This window comes from Mixophyes fleayi, chromosome 1, assembly GCF_038048845.1.
Source record: "Mixophyes fleayi isolate aMixFle1 chromosome 1, aMixFle1.hap1, whole genome shotgun sequence".
NCBI classification, from domain to species: Eukaryota; Metazoa; Chordata; class Amphibia; order Anura; family Limnodynastidae; genus Mixophyes; species Mixophyes fleayi.
In genome coordinates, this window is record NC_134402.1 from 27,054,264 (window position 1) to 27,070,633 (window position 16,370).

General features: G+C 42.9%; 1 protein-coding gene across 3 annotated transcripts in view; it reads left to right on the forward strand.

The window, feature by feature from the left end:
- Positions 1-244: 244 nt before the first annotated feature.
- The window catches only part of REEP1 (receptor accessory protein 1), a 90,828-nt gene continuing 74,702 nt past the window's right edge, over positions 245-16,370 (forward strand). The window contains exon 1 of one of the 3 annotated variants that reach the window (XM_075194001.1): positions 245-648. In XM_075194001.1, the coding sequence (XP_075050102.1) occupies positions 617-648 (32 nt within the window). In that variant the 5' untranslated portion in view covers positions 245-616. The remainder of the gene's footprint in view (positions 649-16,370) is intronic. The other 2 variants (XM_075194053.1, XM_075194107.1) reach the window with 2 other exon arrangements.

The window sequence follows — 16,370 nt, forward strand, 5'->3', positions numbered from 1 at the left end:
GAATTCCCCCTCTAGTGTTAAAACCACCAGTAAAAGGCATGTATTTAACGTCAATGGGTATGAGCGCTTAGGCTGCTGCAGAACCTCTTTGAAAGTCACCAGTCTGATTTTAACATAATGACTGACAGCACCTATTAGTTATGCAGCAGGTCCCATGAACCAGTAACATCATCTACCTCCCAGACAAAAGGCTGGCAGCCACCTCCCTCTGTACAGTAGCAATATAAATCCAGAACATCAGTCCTTAGCAGGTTGGAGGGGGGTACAAAGCATGCTGTACATTTCCCCACCCCTATTCTTCACTCCTCCTTCCAGAACATGATCGGTGAAGGAGCAGGGCAGCTGCTTTACAGGGTTGCTATTCACTAAGCCACTGCCACTAAGGCTTGGTCTGTGGGCTATCTAGACTGGAGAGGACCTGCTGCCCAGCGGCACATCCCTACTCCGTGCCAACAGCTGGATCCTGTCTGTGCCCACAGCTCACACTCCTCTCCGTTACCCAACCTGACGCCTGCGCTCAGCACAGCTACTAATGGCTGAGGGATCCTCTGCTTCTTCTGCTAGATAAAACAGACAGTAAATACCCCACAGCTGATCAGCTGCACCACCGCCCACCATGGTGTCATGGATCATATCCCGGCTTGTAGTGTAAGTATCCTCTCAATGTAAGACCCTTTGTCTGCACCCCTGTCTGCCTGAGAAGGGGCACTATACCCTGTGTCAGTGCAAGGTGATCTGTCAAAGGCTAAATTTAGCTGTTGCCTATCCATGTGCTGGCACTCGGTTTAATAAAAGACGCGCACGGCTGTATGTCACCAGTGTCACTATATAGGAGACCTATAAATGGTTTATTTACATTCCACTCACTTTATCTCTCTCAGATCTTTGCTAAATAAACGTAACGATTATGGAAGAACACCTTTGTTTTTGTACAAGTAAGGAATGTATTATATTATGATACCACCAGAGGGCTCTGTAGCAAAATGTCTTGTCTATTAATTTGTTGCATTATAATTATACAGTATCTGCAATATATTTGCCTGCCAACGATGTGCTGCTATATGCTTTATATAACCTCTGCATGTTAAGATTTGTCAGTGATGATTGAGAATTGTCTGTTGTTAGGGTGGGAATGAGGGGTCAGCAATAAATTATTCATTGCACGCACAGCTGTGATGAAATATCTTTGGAGCAGTATAGTCAGAATTATGTATATTTATTTATATACATCGAATATCAAGTCTAATAATTGTATAGGAACACAGAATGAATGCAGGGCCCATGTCAATGCAGGGCCCATTTCAAAATACCGGTAGTAGAGGTGATCTTGCTTTTTGCATTTATTTATTTTTATATGCTGTATATCAGATTAGCTATAGACATCTGTAGACATGGGTATATGTTATATGTGAATTTAACAGAATTATATTATTGTGAAGGAAAGAAATGGGTTGTTTGCAGAGGCCCAGCCTTTCTTTGTTCATGTAAGGTGTATCCATTGCATCCTGTTGTTTCAAAAGTGTGTGTTTCAAACACAAACCACTAAAATATATATATATATATATATATATATATATATATATATATATATATATATATTGGTTTAGCCTATTTTATTATATATAGCTGATACTGTATTGGTGTACAGATATACAATTAATAAGCCACTGACCTTTATTTCCCAGACTTGATTTGGTCTTTTCTTTTATATTTATTGTACATAGATGTTTATAGAATCTTTGTAGAAGCATTTTTGCAATGTGATCCGACGTAAGGCTGGCTGTGTATTCTTTCACATACAACAGTCATACAACAGCCATTCTGTGTAACAGGGTCACATCTGGCATTTACATGTGTTAATCTGTATAGAAATGACAGATAGTGATATGTGTGGAGTTTGAATTATGAACAGTCCAGAACCAGTACGTTGTCCTTGGTTCTGTGATATCCTTCCTCTGATCCCCAAGCTGCTATTACTGCGACATAGGCCGGAAACCAGAGAACTCTTTGTTCAATTTATCTAATTTGACTGAATGATTTTGTGAGTATAGTAATGGATATTTAGGACTGGCAGCACTGTGTTATCTGTGCACTAATTTGAGGGGATCCCTGTAGGTATGATAGGGTTAAACATTTAGGTTTTCTAGTAGAAACTCTGGTTGTTGCTGCCACCACCAATTTGTTGGGCCAATATGTTCTGAGTCATGCCCCTGAGAAGTGCTGATTCATATGCAGCCTTCTTCCAATATGTAATCAGTAGTGTCCTAATAAATCTTCTAACTAGTTACTAGTGTTACACTCCCGTCCCTTTATTAGGAGGGATTGTACCTCTACTCTACTCAGATTCAAGAACTGATTGACATACCACACATACATTTTAAAGGGACATTTATGGTTAGTTTGAAAGATGCCATTTGCTACATTTAATAATACAGGTTGAGCCCGCAAGACTGCTATACCAGAGTATGGCTATGGAACTAGGAGGTGCACTAATATTTCAGATGGCAGATTTAAAGGACAGTTACACTTTAGAAAAGTCCTTTTAAAAATGAGATACCACCTTCATCTACGACTCTTGATGAAATGAGGCCCCCCAAAAGTAGGATCTGACATGCTAATGCCTACTCCTACCACATCAGTCCACCAAGATGAAAATTTCTATACGCATCCACAAAGCCCTAATACTCATTTCTGCTGGCAGGAGGTTTGAGCTGCTGTCTGTACAGTCTCAGTGTGTTTCTTCTCCAGCAATCCTGTCACTTAGGGATTATTTACAAACTGAAAGTGCAGCAAACGTATGGTTCTTGTAAATGTATTTGTGGACTGCACATGAAAGTGTGATTCGGAATGCTGGACAAGTACACTTTGCATAGGATGAATGGTGGATTACGTTCATGCCTCACTACTGCAAGACTTGTATAATGGTTTGCCATGATAATGGACAGCATGATAGCACAGTGTTTAGCATTGCTGTCTCACAGTGCTGAACTCATGAGTTTGACCTGACCAGGCCCCTTTCTGTGGAGTTTGCATGTTTTCCCCGTGTTTGTGTGGGTTTCCTCAGGGTCCTCTGGTTTCTGCCCACACTCCAAAAACATACTGGTAGGTTGATTGGCTTCTACCAAATTGACCCTAGTCTGTGTGTGTGTGTGTGTGTGTGTGTGTGTGTGTGTGTGTGTGTGTGTGTTAGGGAATTTAGACTGTAAGCTCCAATGGGGCAGGGACTGATGTGAATGAATTCTCTGTACAGTACTGCGGAATCAGTGGCACTATATAAATAAATGGTGATGATGATGATGTAAAGGCGGCTAACTCCTTACTGGTAGGACCAGCATGAGAGGGGGTCAGGCAAGCTGTTTATTGGGAGAAAAATGAAGATTAATGCCTGGCCCATTGAGATTGCACCTTTTCAACTCATCTGCTGAATTTAATCAGTAAAATCAATAGTTTTAAGATAATTTCTTTTCCATTTGTTTTAATAATGGCCCATCCGCCTATATATTAGAACATTTAATCAAACTGATTCCGTAACGACATCTTTTCTTACGGAGTTTAAACCATTCCGTCAGAAATGTGGACTGGATCTTCCTAACTTATGATTCCTAAGCACAACGCTTTTATTTATTATTTGGTGGGTGCATCCTGATGAATATAATGTTCCTGGAAAGGGCCAATTCTCCCTTTGGGGAAGCATCATTACCGAGATAAATATCCACACATATCTCTTAGGATGGACTGATAATGCTGAGTGTGGTGAATGGGTGAGATGGAGAGATATAGTAGGTACTTATTTTATTCTTGCTCGGGTTGATATCTCAATGGTAATGTCCCTGACTTGGCCCTCTTCACGACATGGTGGAGAGGCAATAGATTTGTTACCAATATTCCTTGTACTATGCCAGGATGGCAATATCCAGTAAGTTAAAGGTTCCTGCTCCTGCCTATAGCCTACTATTGGGCAGCATTGGTTACTAGAGTAGAGCCGCATTACCAGTTGGCGCTGTCCAGGTACATTGACTCTGGCAGCAATGGTATACTGTCATGTGACCTGTCAGGCTCAGTGCGTGCATGAGCTTAGTGGTTGTGCTTTCAGTCTCGGTAGTACCCACTTTAAAAATAGCAGTCACAGCACACATCTAGGGGTACCTGTATCAGGCTGCGAGTTTCCGTAGGGTTTGAAAATTGAAGATGTTGCCTATAGCAACCAATCAGATTCTAGCTGTCATTTTGTAAAATGCACTAAATAAATGATAACTAGAACCTGATTGGTTGCTATAAGATACATCTCCACTTTTCAAACCCAGAAACTCGCAGCTTCATTCATTTACCCCCAGATGTGCAAATGGATCATTAACATGTTCAGTGTGAACATATGCATGACCAGTATGTGTAACAGGTAACAGGTCATGTATAGCTATGCTGTGCTGTGTAGTTTTGACTTTTATGTAAACAACCTTTTTGCGTCCCATACATTTTCAACGCATGTTTAAAGGGGCACAACACCTTAAATATATAAATTGCTATACATTACATGTAACCAATGGATCCCTGTGAGACCAGCTACATTTTCTACCTTTCGACTGTAGCCGCATGGGTTACAGAGAGTGTTTCACTTTCAAATTCTAAATTTCCTGCTCTTGACCAATGGAAACACTGGTTGCAGATCCAGGTAATTGCCTCATGCAATTAAATTTGTTACAATGAAATAAAATGTGTTAATAATACAATAGCGCTGGACTAATAATACATTTCTATATTTGACAGAAGTGATATTTTAGCAGTCAGACTTATGCATTTGAAGGAAGGGATAGAGTTCCAGAGGTTAGGAGCAATCATGGATAATACTCCATGTGTGATAACACACATACATACAACTGTACATTGTTGTCCCGTGGCCCACAGACTGTCTGCTCCTCTGTGGGGGAAGTGAGAGTTGCAGAAAGTGGCTGGGTCTTCTGAGGACACAGATCTGTTGGTTTAACCAACACACCTGCATCTTTGGGTTAATCAGTAATCACCTTCTGAAATGAAATTAAATAAAAAGGGATATTAAAATATATCAATAGACAGGATACCATTATTATACACATCAATTATCCATTGATTTTATAAATAATATCTGTATGATTGGCGCAGATGTCATAACATGCCACAGCATTGGTAGAATCAGCTACTAGTCTATGGTAAGTGCAACTCAGATTGTTATAGTTTAATTAAAGATGATGGGCAGGTTTTGGTAGGTTATACTTGTATACAGCTTATTTGAGGTTGGTGTGTCCGACTGTGCGGGTACCAGGGCCGGATTAAGACACTGTAGGCCCCTGGGCTAGGGGTACTGTGAGGCCCCCATTTTTCAAGCGACTTATGCCTAATCCGATATTATTGGGGGCTCCCTAGTAATATCGGATTGGGCATAAGTAGTTTGAGCTGTGTTCCTTTTAATATACTAAATCAGTATTCTCAAAATGCACACTTTGCCAGCCAGCCCCCAAACCCCGCCCTGCAAATATCTCCCCCAAAAGTGCACACTGTGCCAGCCAGCCCCCAAACCCCCCCCCCCGCAAATATCTCCCTCAAAAGTACACACTTTGCCAGCCAGCCCCCAAACCCCGCCCTACAATAATCTACCCCAAAAGCACAATATGCGTGCCAGCCAGCCCCCCCTTCCTTGTAATTCTCTGCACCAAAAATACAATAAGAAAATGGTAGTGGGAAGGGGCCGCACTTCCTTATATGTGAGGATGCAGCCACAAAATAGAACCCGTGGTATACGTAGGGAAATCCCCACCCTCCCAAATAAAGATGGGTAACAACAAGATGAGGTTCAGGGCGCAAAAGTATGTGCCTAAAGCTGGATATACTGAATAAGCAAAGAAATGTCCAAATGTAAAAAGGGCAAACTTTCGGTAGTATCGTGCATTGAACAGCTACTTACTTTTAATTTTATGGGTTTTGGCCCCAACTCATGTGTGTTTGGACTCTTTTTTTTTTTTTTTTTTTTTTCATTTTTTCTTTTCCATTTTTTTTTTTTTTAATCTATTTTATATCATTTTTTCATAGACTGTTTAGTCGTTTTTCATACTCCTGATCAGTTTGCCCTTTTTACATTTGGACATTTCTTTGCTTATTCAGTATACTGTTTACTGTATTGCCCAGTGCAATTATCTCATACCGTGCTCTGCATTGTGCACATTTTATTGTTTATATGTCTTTGTTCTGGCCAGAACATGTTTATTTGCATTAATGTACACATAATAGAATAAATTTCAGCTTTAGGCACATACTTTTGAGCCCTGTACCTCATCTTGTTACCCAAAAATACAATGTACAGTTGTCTGAGCCAGCCAGCCCCCAAGAGCGAGCTTACCTCGGTCTTCAACGCTGGTCTTCTCTTCTGTCAGCTCACACCCTGTCCCTGCTGCCTGTAGTGTCCGTTCCGCGGCGTGCACCTATCTCCTTCCTGAGGAGATCTCGTGAGAGTGATCTCACTCTCACGAGATCTCCTTAGTAAGGAGATAGGTGCACGCCGCGGACGGACCATTGCCTGCAGCCTGTCAATGGAGGTGAGTGACGTGACGTCACCATCATTCAGGACTCGGAGTTGCCGACCGCGGTACAGGCTGTAGCGTGGCCGGCGGCTCGCTACAGCTCAACATAAAAAAAAACAAATACTTTCAAGAAAGGGCCCTACGGATGCCCGAGGCCCCTGGGCTGTAGCCCAGTTAGACCTCGGGTTAATCCGGCCCTGGCGGGTACTAATTTTTATCGTCACGTAGATGTGATTCAGAGTGCTGAAGATCTTCCTATATGAAAGGCAAAGTGAATTTTTCATTACGTCTTCTACAATTTATTCTACATTTCTACAATGTCTATGATTGCACTTACTTGTAACTATGTCCACTACATGAAACTCATATTTCTAATCATGACTGAGGGCTAACTGGGACATTATAAATGTTATATTTATACATAACGAAAATATTATTACTTTAAGTCAACCGCACAGAATACTTAATATATGAAGAGACTATAGAATGATTTTCGCTGGGTCCCAGCATGTCAGTTAGGGGGTGATTTATGAATGGGAGTTTTCCCCCGCGATAGGCTTTTTGTTATCGCTTCACTCCAAACATGAAAAGGCGACTGTCAGCGCTAGCACTGCTCATGCGTCCACATATCTGCTGATATTGGCCTGAAGAAGTGATAAGCTAACCCTCACCGTTTTGGGACGGTGTCACCGGGGCAGTTGTGTATCGCTCAGCTGCTCCAGTGATAGACAGGGGTGGTTTCCACTAAACATATGGACAAGGAGTGTCAGGCGCCGCCTGTAAATTGGGACGAAGGTCCCGCTGAGTGCTCGGCGCGTCTGGTTGCCTACCAGACGCATCACTTCCGCCCGGGGCTACAGCTCTGTAGCGTTCCCGTTGCTAGGCAACGGGACGCTGCTTTCAGGAAGCGCTACGGCGCTAATATATGACAGCGCTGCAGCGCTGAAACTGATTGGGCATCAGTAGTATTTTAGGCTCCCATGGACCCACCTTCTGTGCCAGAGTTTCAGGTCCTTTCCTGTCCTCCAGCGTTCCAGTGTTCCTGTGATTATCTGTCTCCTGACCTTTTGCCTGTCTCCAGACTATTGCCGTTTTGCCTGTGACCATTGTGACCCGGATTGCCTTGACTACCCTTTTGGATCTCCCTTTTGTACCTCGCTGTCAGAACGTTACTAACCCGGCTTGACTCACTACCCCTTCGGATTCTCCTTGTGTACCCGCATTGCCCGCACCATTGCCGAACCGGCCTGTCGGACATTTCTCTCGTGCTTCGCTATCTGACTGGAGGGCCGCGACCTGCGTGTTTCCTGCAGCTGAGTCCATACCTCCTTGCGGGGGTCCCTGGTGAACACCAGGGTCACGTTAGACTCTGCACCTTCCTCTGAGTAGTGCCAACGATAGCAGGTACGCTATACTAAGTCGTGACAAGGAGCTAGTTCCATCTATTAGTATGGAAACTCGCAGCTTTCATAGCAGGAACCAGTCCATGTTGGTCAGTTCAGGGGTGGAGCCTTATGGCGGAAGGCTGCAGTAAAACAGCATGGCCCCTCCCCCACACCAGAAACTACCAGCCCTCTGCTAATAAGTGATGGCCCCATGTGCTGTAGGGTCTGGGATAAAGAGGAACATTTAGACCACTGGATTGACACCAGTATAATGGTAAGCTGTCCAACTGTATTAGTACAATATTGTACTAAATTAGTGATAACATGTGAATAAACCACAGACACGATTGTTACGTAAACTCTCCAAACCCTCGTTCACCAATTTATTCATTAAAAAACCTCTTTATTTTTATTCCAAGGGGATCATCATCTTATAATCCAGTGTGAATTCTTCTTAATATAGAAGTGACAGGAAATGTTCTTTAATTTCTTATTGATATTGCAGGGAGTCCCAGCTTTGATCACACAGTGGAAAAAACAATGAATAATCTTGAGCTCCATTCATGTCACTGTCCCCTTTATTGTAATTGCATATTCATTTCAGAGGAGTTTCTTCATATAGAGCACAATGCCATTGAAATGAATTGGCCATTGATATGAATAGGAATAATACAGCACAAGGCTGGTGTAACCGCTTTTGTTAATCCCTAGTGGATATGTGAACAATGTGCTCCCTGAAGAAAAATGGACTTTTTCAAGTATGGTGACATCTTTGAATTCCCCTCCATGCAGCCATATTTCCTGGGGCTCCTCTGTCTCTGTAATATAGAGCTGGCAAAGCATTTAAGTTCACCACTGTCAAATGTCAGCGGAGTGGGTGGTGGAGGTGAGCAGGAAGACCAGAAGCCGCAATCTAATCAATATATCACAAAGCCGGGTCTTTGAGATGAACCACAGAGCAGGGCCATCTTTTCCATAGGGGACGCTGGGCAAGTGCCCAGGGGCCCCACCGAGAGGAGCTGCAATGCGGCAGACCAGCAAGACAGAGGATTCGAGGAAGAAAGAAAACAGAAAAGAAAAGAAGAAGGCTATATAAAGTTAAGTGAAGGAGGAGAAATCAGAGACTATATAAAGGGCACAGTATCTGATATAGGGGCAGGGGGGGGGGGGACCATCATCATCATCACCATTTATTTATATAGCGTCATTGAATCCGCAGCGCTATACAGAGAACTCACTCACATTAGTCCCTGCCCCATTGGGGCTTACAGTCTAAATTCCCTAACATACACACAGAGACAGACAGACTGATAGAGAATAGGGTCAATTTAGATAGCAACCAATTAACCTACTAGTATGTATTTGGAGTGTGGGAGGAAACCGGAGCACCAGGAGGAAACCCATGCAAACACGGGGGGAACATACAAACTCCACACAGATAAGGCCCTGGTCAGGAATTGAACTTGTGACCCCAGTGCTGTGAGGCAGAAGTGCTAACCACTTAGCCACCGTGCTGCCCACCACAGAACAGAAGAATGATGAAGAGAAAAAAATAAAGGGCACAGTATCAGAGAGGTGGGGGTGGGGGGGACCACAGAACAAAAGCACGATGAATGGGGAGAAATAGAAAAATAATAAAGGACACAGTTTCTGATGCAAGGGCAGGGGGGGGAGACCACAGGAGTTTGATGAAGGGGAAGAAATAGGATAATAATACAGGACACAGTATCTGATACATTGGCAGGGAGGGAGACCACAAGCATGATGGAGGGGGCAAATAGTAGCATAATGGAGGCAGGGCCGGACTGGCCATCTGGCACTTCTGGCAAATGCCAGAAGGGCCGATGGTCAGATGGGCCGGTTACTAGCTGGCCGGCCCCATCGCTCAGCACACAGACTGTCATGCCAGAATTCGGCATGACAGTCTGTGTGCTGAGCGGTGGGGTCGGCACTACACTTACTTCCTGGTGTGGCCGCGCCTTCCCTCCTCCCCTCTCTTCTATGAATGGCTCTGGAGATGTCACATGGGACGAGCACCATGTGTTAGGAGAGACTACACAGCGCGCCGCGGAGGGCACAAGGTAAGAGGGGGGGCAGTTAGTTTGTGTGACAGGGGATCTATATGTGTGACAGGGGATCTATATGTGTGACAGGGGATCTATATGTGTGACAGGGGAGCTATTTGTGTGACAGGGGAGCTATTTGTGTGACAGGGGATCTATATGTGTGACAGGGGATCTATATAAGTGACAGGGGAGCTATTTGTGTGACAGGGGATCTATATGTGTGACAGGGGATCTATATGTGTGACAGGGGATCTATATGTGTGACAGGGGAGCTATATGTGTGACAGGGGAGCTATATGTGTGACAGGGTATGATTATAGTGGAACAAAAAATAACACAGAATTTACTGACAGGCGCCAATAAAAATGGGATCGACAAAGTTAAAAAATATATAAATCAAGCTTTGAATGACAATGAATACAAATAACCCAAAAAATAACCCCCCAAAAAAATATCCAAATAATGACCCTTATGATTATAGTGTGTATGTGTGTAACAGTATAACTATAGTATGTGTGTGTGTGACAGGGTATGATTATAGTGTGTATGTGTGTAACAATATAACTATAGTATGTGTGTGTGGGCCGGCGTATGACCATAATGTGTGTGTGAGGGCCGGTGTATGACAATAATGTGTGTATGGGTAGCTCTTAATATAATATGGGAGGTAGGCTGTTAATCTAATAGGGAATTGCAGGTGGGGCCTAATTATTGGGTGCTATTCAATTTGTGGGGTGATGGTGGGGGCAATTTAATAGTGGGGCCTATCAATTTCAGATGGGGTGATTGCATTTTTAATTTAATGCTGGGGTGCTTTGGAGAGAGGGAAATAGTTTTATTTATTAAATGGGAATACTATTTAATGTCAGGGCTAGTTGGAGGGAAATAGATGTATTTATCAAATGTGAATACTAGTACTTTAATGTTGTGGCTGCAGTGAGGCCTAATTTTAAAACATGGATGCTATATTGATTTAACACTAGATTTAAATTTCAACTGCTCATTTTTTTCTCCAAATAGGGCATCCAGCATTCCAGGATCCAGACAAGCAGCAACTGATCTAAAGACACCAGCAGCCACAAGTGGTGACCATGACAAGACAGGTAGGAGAGACCAGGACAGTCTGCCAACTGTTCTGAATTTGGTGGGTGACTGTCCCACTTAGTCAGGATTTGGTCTGACTACAAGAACAGTTGGGAGATATGTCCTGCTTCACACTGTACTGCTTGTTAAGGCAGAACTGCGTGCACCTAACAGTAGTGCACACAGTATTGCCTTTGTATTTGTCAAAAATTTGTCTAATAGCCAAATTACATCATAGGAGCTCCCCTGACTTAAGTGCCCGGGCCCCCCGAGCCTTAATCCAGTTGGTCAGCAGGAGGATCTGTTCTCCGTCCCGGACAGGGCACAGCCTGCAGAGCAAGCCGAGGAGCTCTAAGTCTCACGGGATTTATTAATCTCATGAGACTAAGAGCTTCCCTGCTCACTCTACAGGAATGTCAGCAGCATCAGAAGCATAGATAAGTACAGTGGGCTGGGGGTGTCATAATGTATCTGGGGGGGGTGGCGTAATGTGGATGGGGAGGGTCTGATAAATGTAATGTTTTATTATAATGTATGTATAATCAAAGCACCATTTTGACCATGCCCCCAACATAATGTAGCTACGTTCTTGGCGGTACCGCCACTGCACTGCGGCACACATTTTTTTTTCCTGCTAATCAACAGAGGTGGGCCTGCGTGCTTTAAATGCCAGCGCTGATTTTTAGTCCCAGTCCGGCCCTGAATGGAGGGCACAGTGTGTGAAATAGGGGAGACATGAAGAGGGTCAAAAGAAGCTGATGTGGATGTAAGGGGCCTATGGAGAGATCTGATGGGCATGCAAGGGGCATTTAGTTAGGTTTGATGGCATGTGGAGTGGTGTTATGGGTATGTTGGTCTTTTTTTATCCCCACATTAAAAGTTCCTTCCACAGCGATTGTGAAGGACTTTGAAAAGATTATATGTATCTCTTTGAAACCTTTTAGCATTATTGTGAACATTTTAGCATTGTTGAATATTTTCTTTTTCACTTAGCAAGATATTGTAAATTATGTTATATTTTCTATATATGTGTCTATGGTATGTACATATATGTCTGTTTATACTGTGTATATGAATATACATACATATACTATTATTATTATTATTATTATTATTATTATTATTATTAATAATCATTTTATTGATAATTTACATTTTTACTCCGGTGAGTGATTGTGTAGGTAGGGGCCCCAGTGCACTACTTTGCCCGGGGGCCCATAATGTTATTAAGGCGGCCTGCCACAGAGCCCTGGAGAAATGGCCTAGTAGAGTAGCCCACTGAGCTCCGTCGAGGGGAAGGAGCAGGTTAGTAACATGGAAGTTTAGGTTGTAATGCAGCTTTCAGAGTGTGTTGTGTTCAGTACACACTTGTGCCTGTGAGTACTCTGAGTGCTTTGTGACATTGATATATGTCGCGGCTGTAACATTTATACACATCCAGGGGGTGAGAGGAGTCACCTACTGCCAAGACAGCATTTTATTCCTACAGGACCTGCCAGATCCAGCGCAATGCATCAGTTTAGTGTGGAGTTATCCTTATAATCACCTTGTTATATACACCATTTACATTGTGTACTAGACTGAAAATAATAGTCTGTTATTTGTCCTGAAAGAGATTTTCTAACATCGCCCTTTAATGGAATGACAAGATGTTCTCTTCATATAATCACATGGCTCGTTCCCCACGCTGGGTCTGTATTTGTCAGTGTGAAGATGTCTCATTATGACTGTAGGTTTTACACTGACTTTCACTGATATGTGTTTTTATCAGCTTTAATTAGGATGATGTGCAGCAGCTGATTGTCATCGGAAAGCTAATATGCAAATGTTTTACTGGTATGACACAATAAACTTTATTTATTATATATATAGGTACAAGCTCTTCCTCTGGTCTATTTTCCAAGTATAATGCCCTGTCTGTCCTGAAACCACTGGTTAGATACAATCTCTATTGGAGATTGAAGTAATTGAATAGCTGTTTGTGCTTTACATTTCACACCTGCAGGTGTTGGCGCTAAGACGTTGGCGCTGAGGGCTGGCGTATCTGCAGAGTGTGCCCATCTCATGGATAACGCATGCTGCTCAAGTTTTTCACTTTTCATACATAATGACATGAAATAAGAGCACTAGAATTAATTATTTGTTCTTCCCAAGTAGTTAACTTATAGCATACTTGCCAATTCTCCCGGAATGTCCGGGAGACTCCCGCATTTTGCGAGAGTCTCACGGACTCCCGGGAGAGTGTGGCAATCTCCCGGATCTGCCCACTTCACTAGGAAGTGCCCCACTTCCTAGTGAAGTGGGCAGAATTAGGTCCCAAACGCCTTGATTCCCGGTGATTTGTGGTGTTTGGCCCCGCCCCCCGCTGTCAAATGACATGTTTGCATCATTACGTCACGGGGGCAGGACCAAAATGACGCGCATTTTGGAGCCCCCCCCCATCACGCCCACCTCCCCCGGCAGGCTCCCGGAAACCAACTTTTTAAAGTTGGTAAGTATGACTTATAGCTGACTAGTCAAGCTGGTGACCAATCAGCTATCCTGGTACTCTGCAGACTGTATGACTGTATTACGTGCCCTGTGTGACATCAGGGTGACTAGGTAGAGGACCTAAGATCTGGACAATCACATCTGCTACATCACAATGCTAAGAACAAGTTCTCTCCCATGAGAATGCTTTGTGTGACAATCAGAGTCTGTGTTTTGTTACTGGAGATTAGGGGTGCTTAATCATTTCCTTCATCTGGTGTTGAATCACATTTCTCACCTGATCATGTTTTGGTGTTTCTGTACTCGTGTGACCCCCTCCTCGGTTGTTCCCAGTGTTCCCGTCACTGGATACAGTTTGCCAGCAGAGTTCTGCCAGGTCATCCTCTGTAAAAATATCACTTATTATATACATATCATCAGAGTCTTTCCTGTTACTCTTGGGAAATATATAAAAAAAAAAAACTTTAAAAACAGAATTGAGGTATAACTAACAATAAACAATTATGCACTTTACTCTCCAGACAATATATAAAGATTACTTTGTTAGGACAATCTAGATCAGATCTGTTGCGGAACTACAAGTCCCAGAACCATTCACATCCTTCTTACATTATAAAGATAATTTATCCTTTGTGATCCTGTTTTTGTTGTTGTTCTTGTATCAGGGTTATATTAATGTCAGTGTTATATTAGTATATTTTGACGCTCTTTGTAAGCAAAAGCCTACATCAATTCCATGCAAGGGTTTACATTATTCATGAAAATGAATATCTACCGAATGATTTATAGAAAACATTTAGGGGTATATATAGAAATAAATTGTGAACGTATCCTCTGTAAAGTAATTTTTGTTTATTGAACCCCCTGCGGATGAAAATGTATGACCAATGCGTACCTGTAAGAGGTACCTGATGCTTACGTGCAGGACTGAGACTTGACGTTTACAGAAAAGATGGGGTGCTATTGTGTGACTCATTTATATAAAAAGGGAAGTAATGTCTTGCTGCACAAGATTTCTGTCCGACAATTTTTATAAAAGTAATTTATATATATATATATATATATATATATATATATGTGTGTGTGGTTTAATCTATACCATAGACAACTATTTCCCTTTTGCAACAGTAAAGTGTTAAGTTTAATCTCTACAGTTGGACAGTAATTAGGACCAAATTGCTTTAGATTTTATTATTTACTTAGAGCCACTTAAATCGATCAATTCACACTAAGACTGGGACAAGTGCTGCTCCGCAACGGACACTGAGCCCTTGAAGGGTTGCAGGCAATGAAACCCAATCCCGCCTGAGTTGGGCCACTTTCCACGGCCAGGGCAATGCAGTTTCTTGTCTCTCTGAGTCTTCACCTCCCATGCCCTGCGTTCAGTAATCAGTTTATCACCTGTTCAGGGATTCTCACTGAAACACAACACCTTCTCCCTTTTCATTAGTAGAAAGTTTGGCAATGGTAACTCTGACTCTGCAGATATCTACGTGGTCAGATGACATGGTGCTACGGTGGCTCAATGATGAATTATTATTTTTTCACAGCACACATACACATGTAAGTATGCCTTGCAGTCAGCATAGAGCAGCCACCAGAGTGAAGTGCAAAATTATTTTATTTCATCCATAGGGTATAAAGTAGAGCACCTTATGCGTTTCACTCCCATCAGAGGCTAACAAACATAAATACACTCTGCTTAAAGAGACAGTACTGATAAAGGTACAGATAATGTTTTAAATACATTATTCTTTGCTTCTAAATAGAATGTATATATACACACATCGATCAGCCACAAATTTAAAACCACCTGCCTAATATTGTGTAGGACTCCCTTGTGCCGCCAAACCAGCCCTGTCCTGTCGAGGCATGGACTCCACAAGACCTCTGAAGGTGTCCTGTGGTATCTGACACCAAGACGCTAACAGCAGATCCTTTAAGTTATGTAAGTTGTAAGGTGGGTATTCCATGGCTTAGACTTTTTCAGCACATCCCACAGATGCTCGATTGGATTGAGATCTGGGGAATTTAGAGGCCAAGTCAACACTTTGAACTTTTTGTCTTGTTCCTCAAACTATTCCTGAAAAATTGTTGCAGTGTGACAGACTGCATTATCCTGCTGAAAGAGGCCACTGCCATTAGGGAATAACATTGGCTTGAATGGGTGTAGTTGGTCTGCAACAATATGTAGGTAGGTGATACGTGTCAAAGGAGGATCCACATGAATGACAGGACCCAACGTTTCCCAGCATAATATTGCCCAGAGCATCACACTGTCTCTGCTGGCTGCCTTCTTCCCATAGTGCATCCTGGTACCATCTCTTCCCCAGGTAAACGATGCACATACACCTGGCTGTCCACATGATGTAAAAGATAACGTGATGCATCAGACCAGGCCACCTTCTTCCATTGCTCCATGCTCCAGTTCTGGAGCTCACATACCCATTGTTGGCGTTTTCAGCGTTGGACAGGGGTCAGCATGGGCACTCTGATTGGTCTGCGACTGCGCAGCCCCATATGCAGCAAACTGCGATGTACTGTGTGTTCTGACATCTTTCTGTTATAACCAGCATTCATTTTGTCAGCAGTTTGTGCTACAGTAGCTTTTCTTTGGGATTGGTCCAAACGGGCTAGCCTTCGTTCCCCACGCAGTTCACCAGTTGTCCTTCTTTGGACCACTTTTGGTAGATACTAACCACTGCATACCAGAAACACCTCACGAGACCTGCCGTTATGGAGATGCTCTGACCCAGTCGTCTAGCCATCACAATTTAGCCCTTGCCAACATTGCTTAG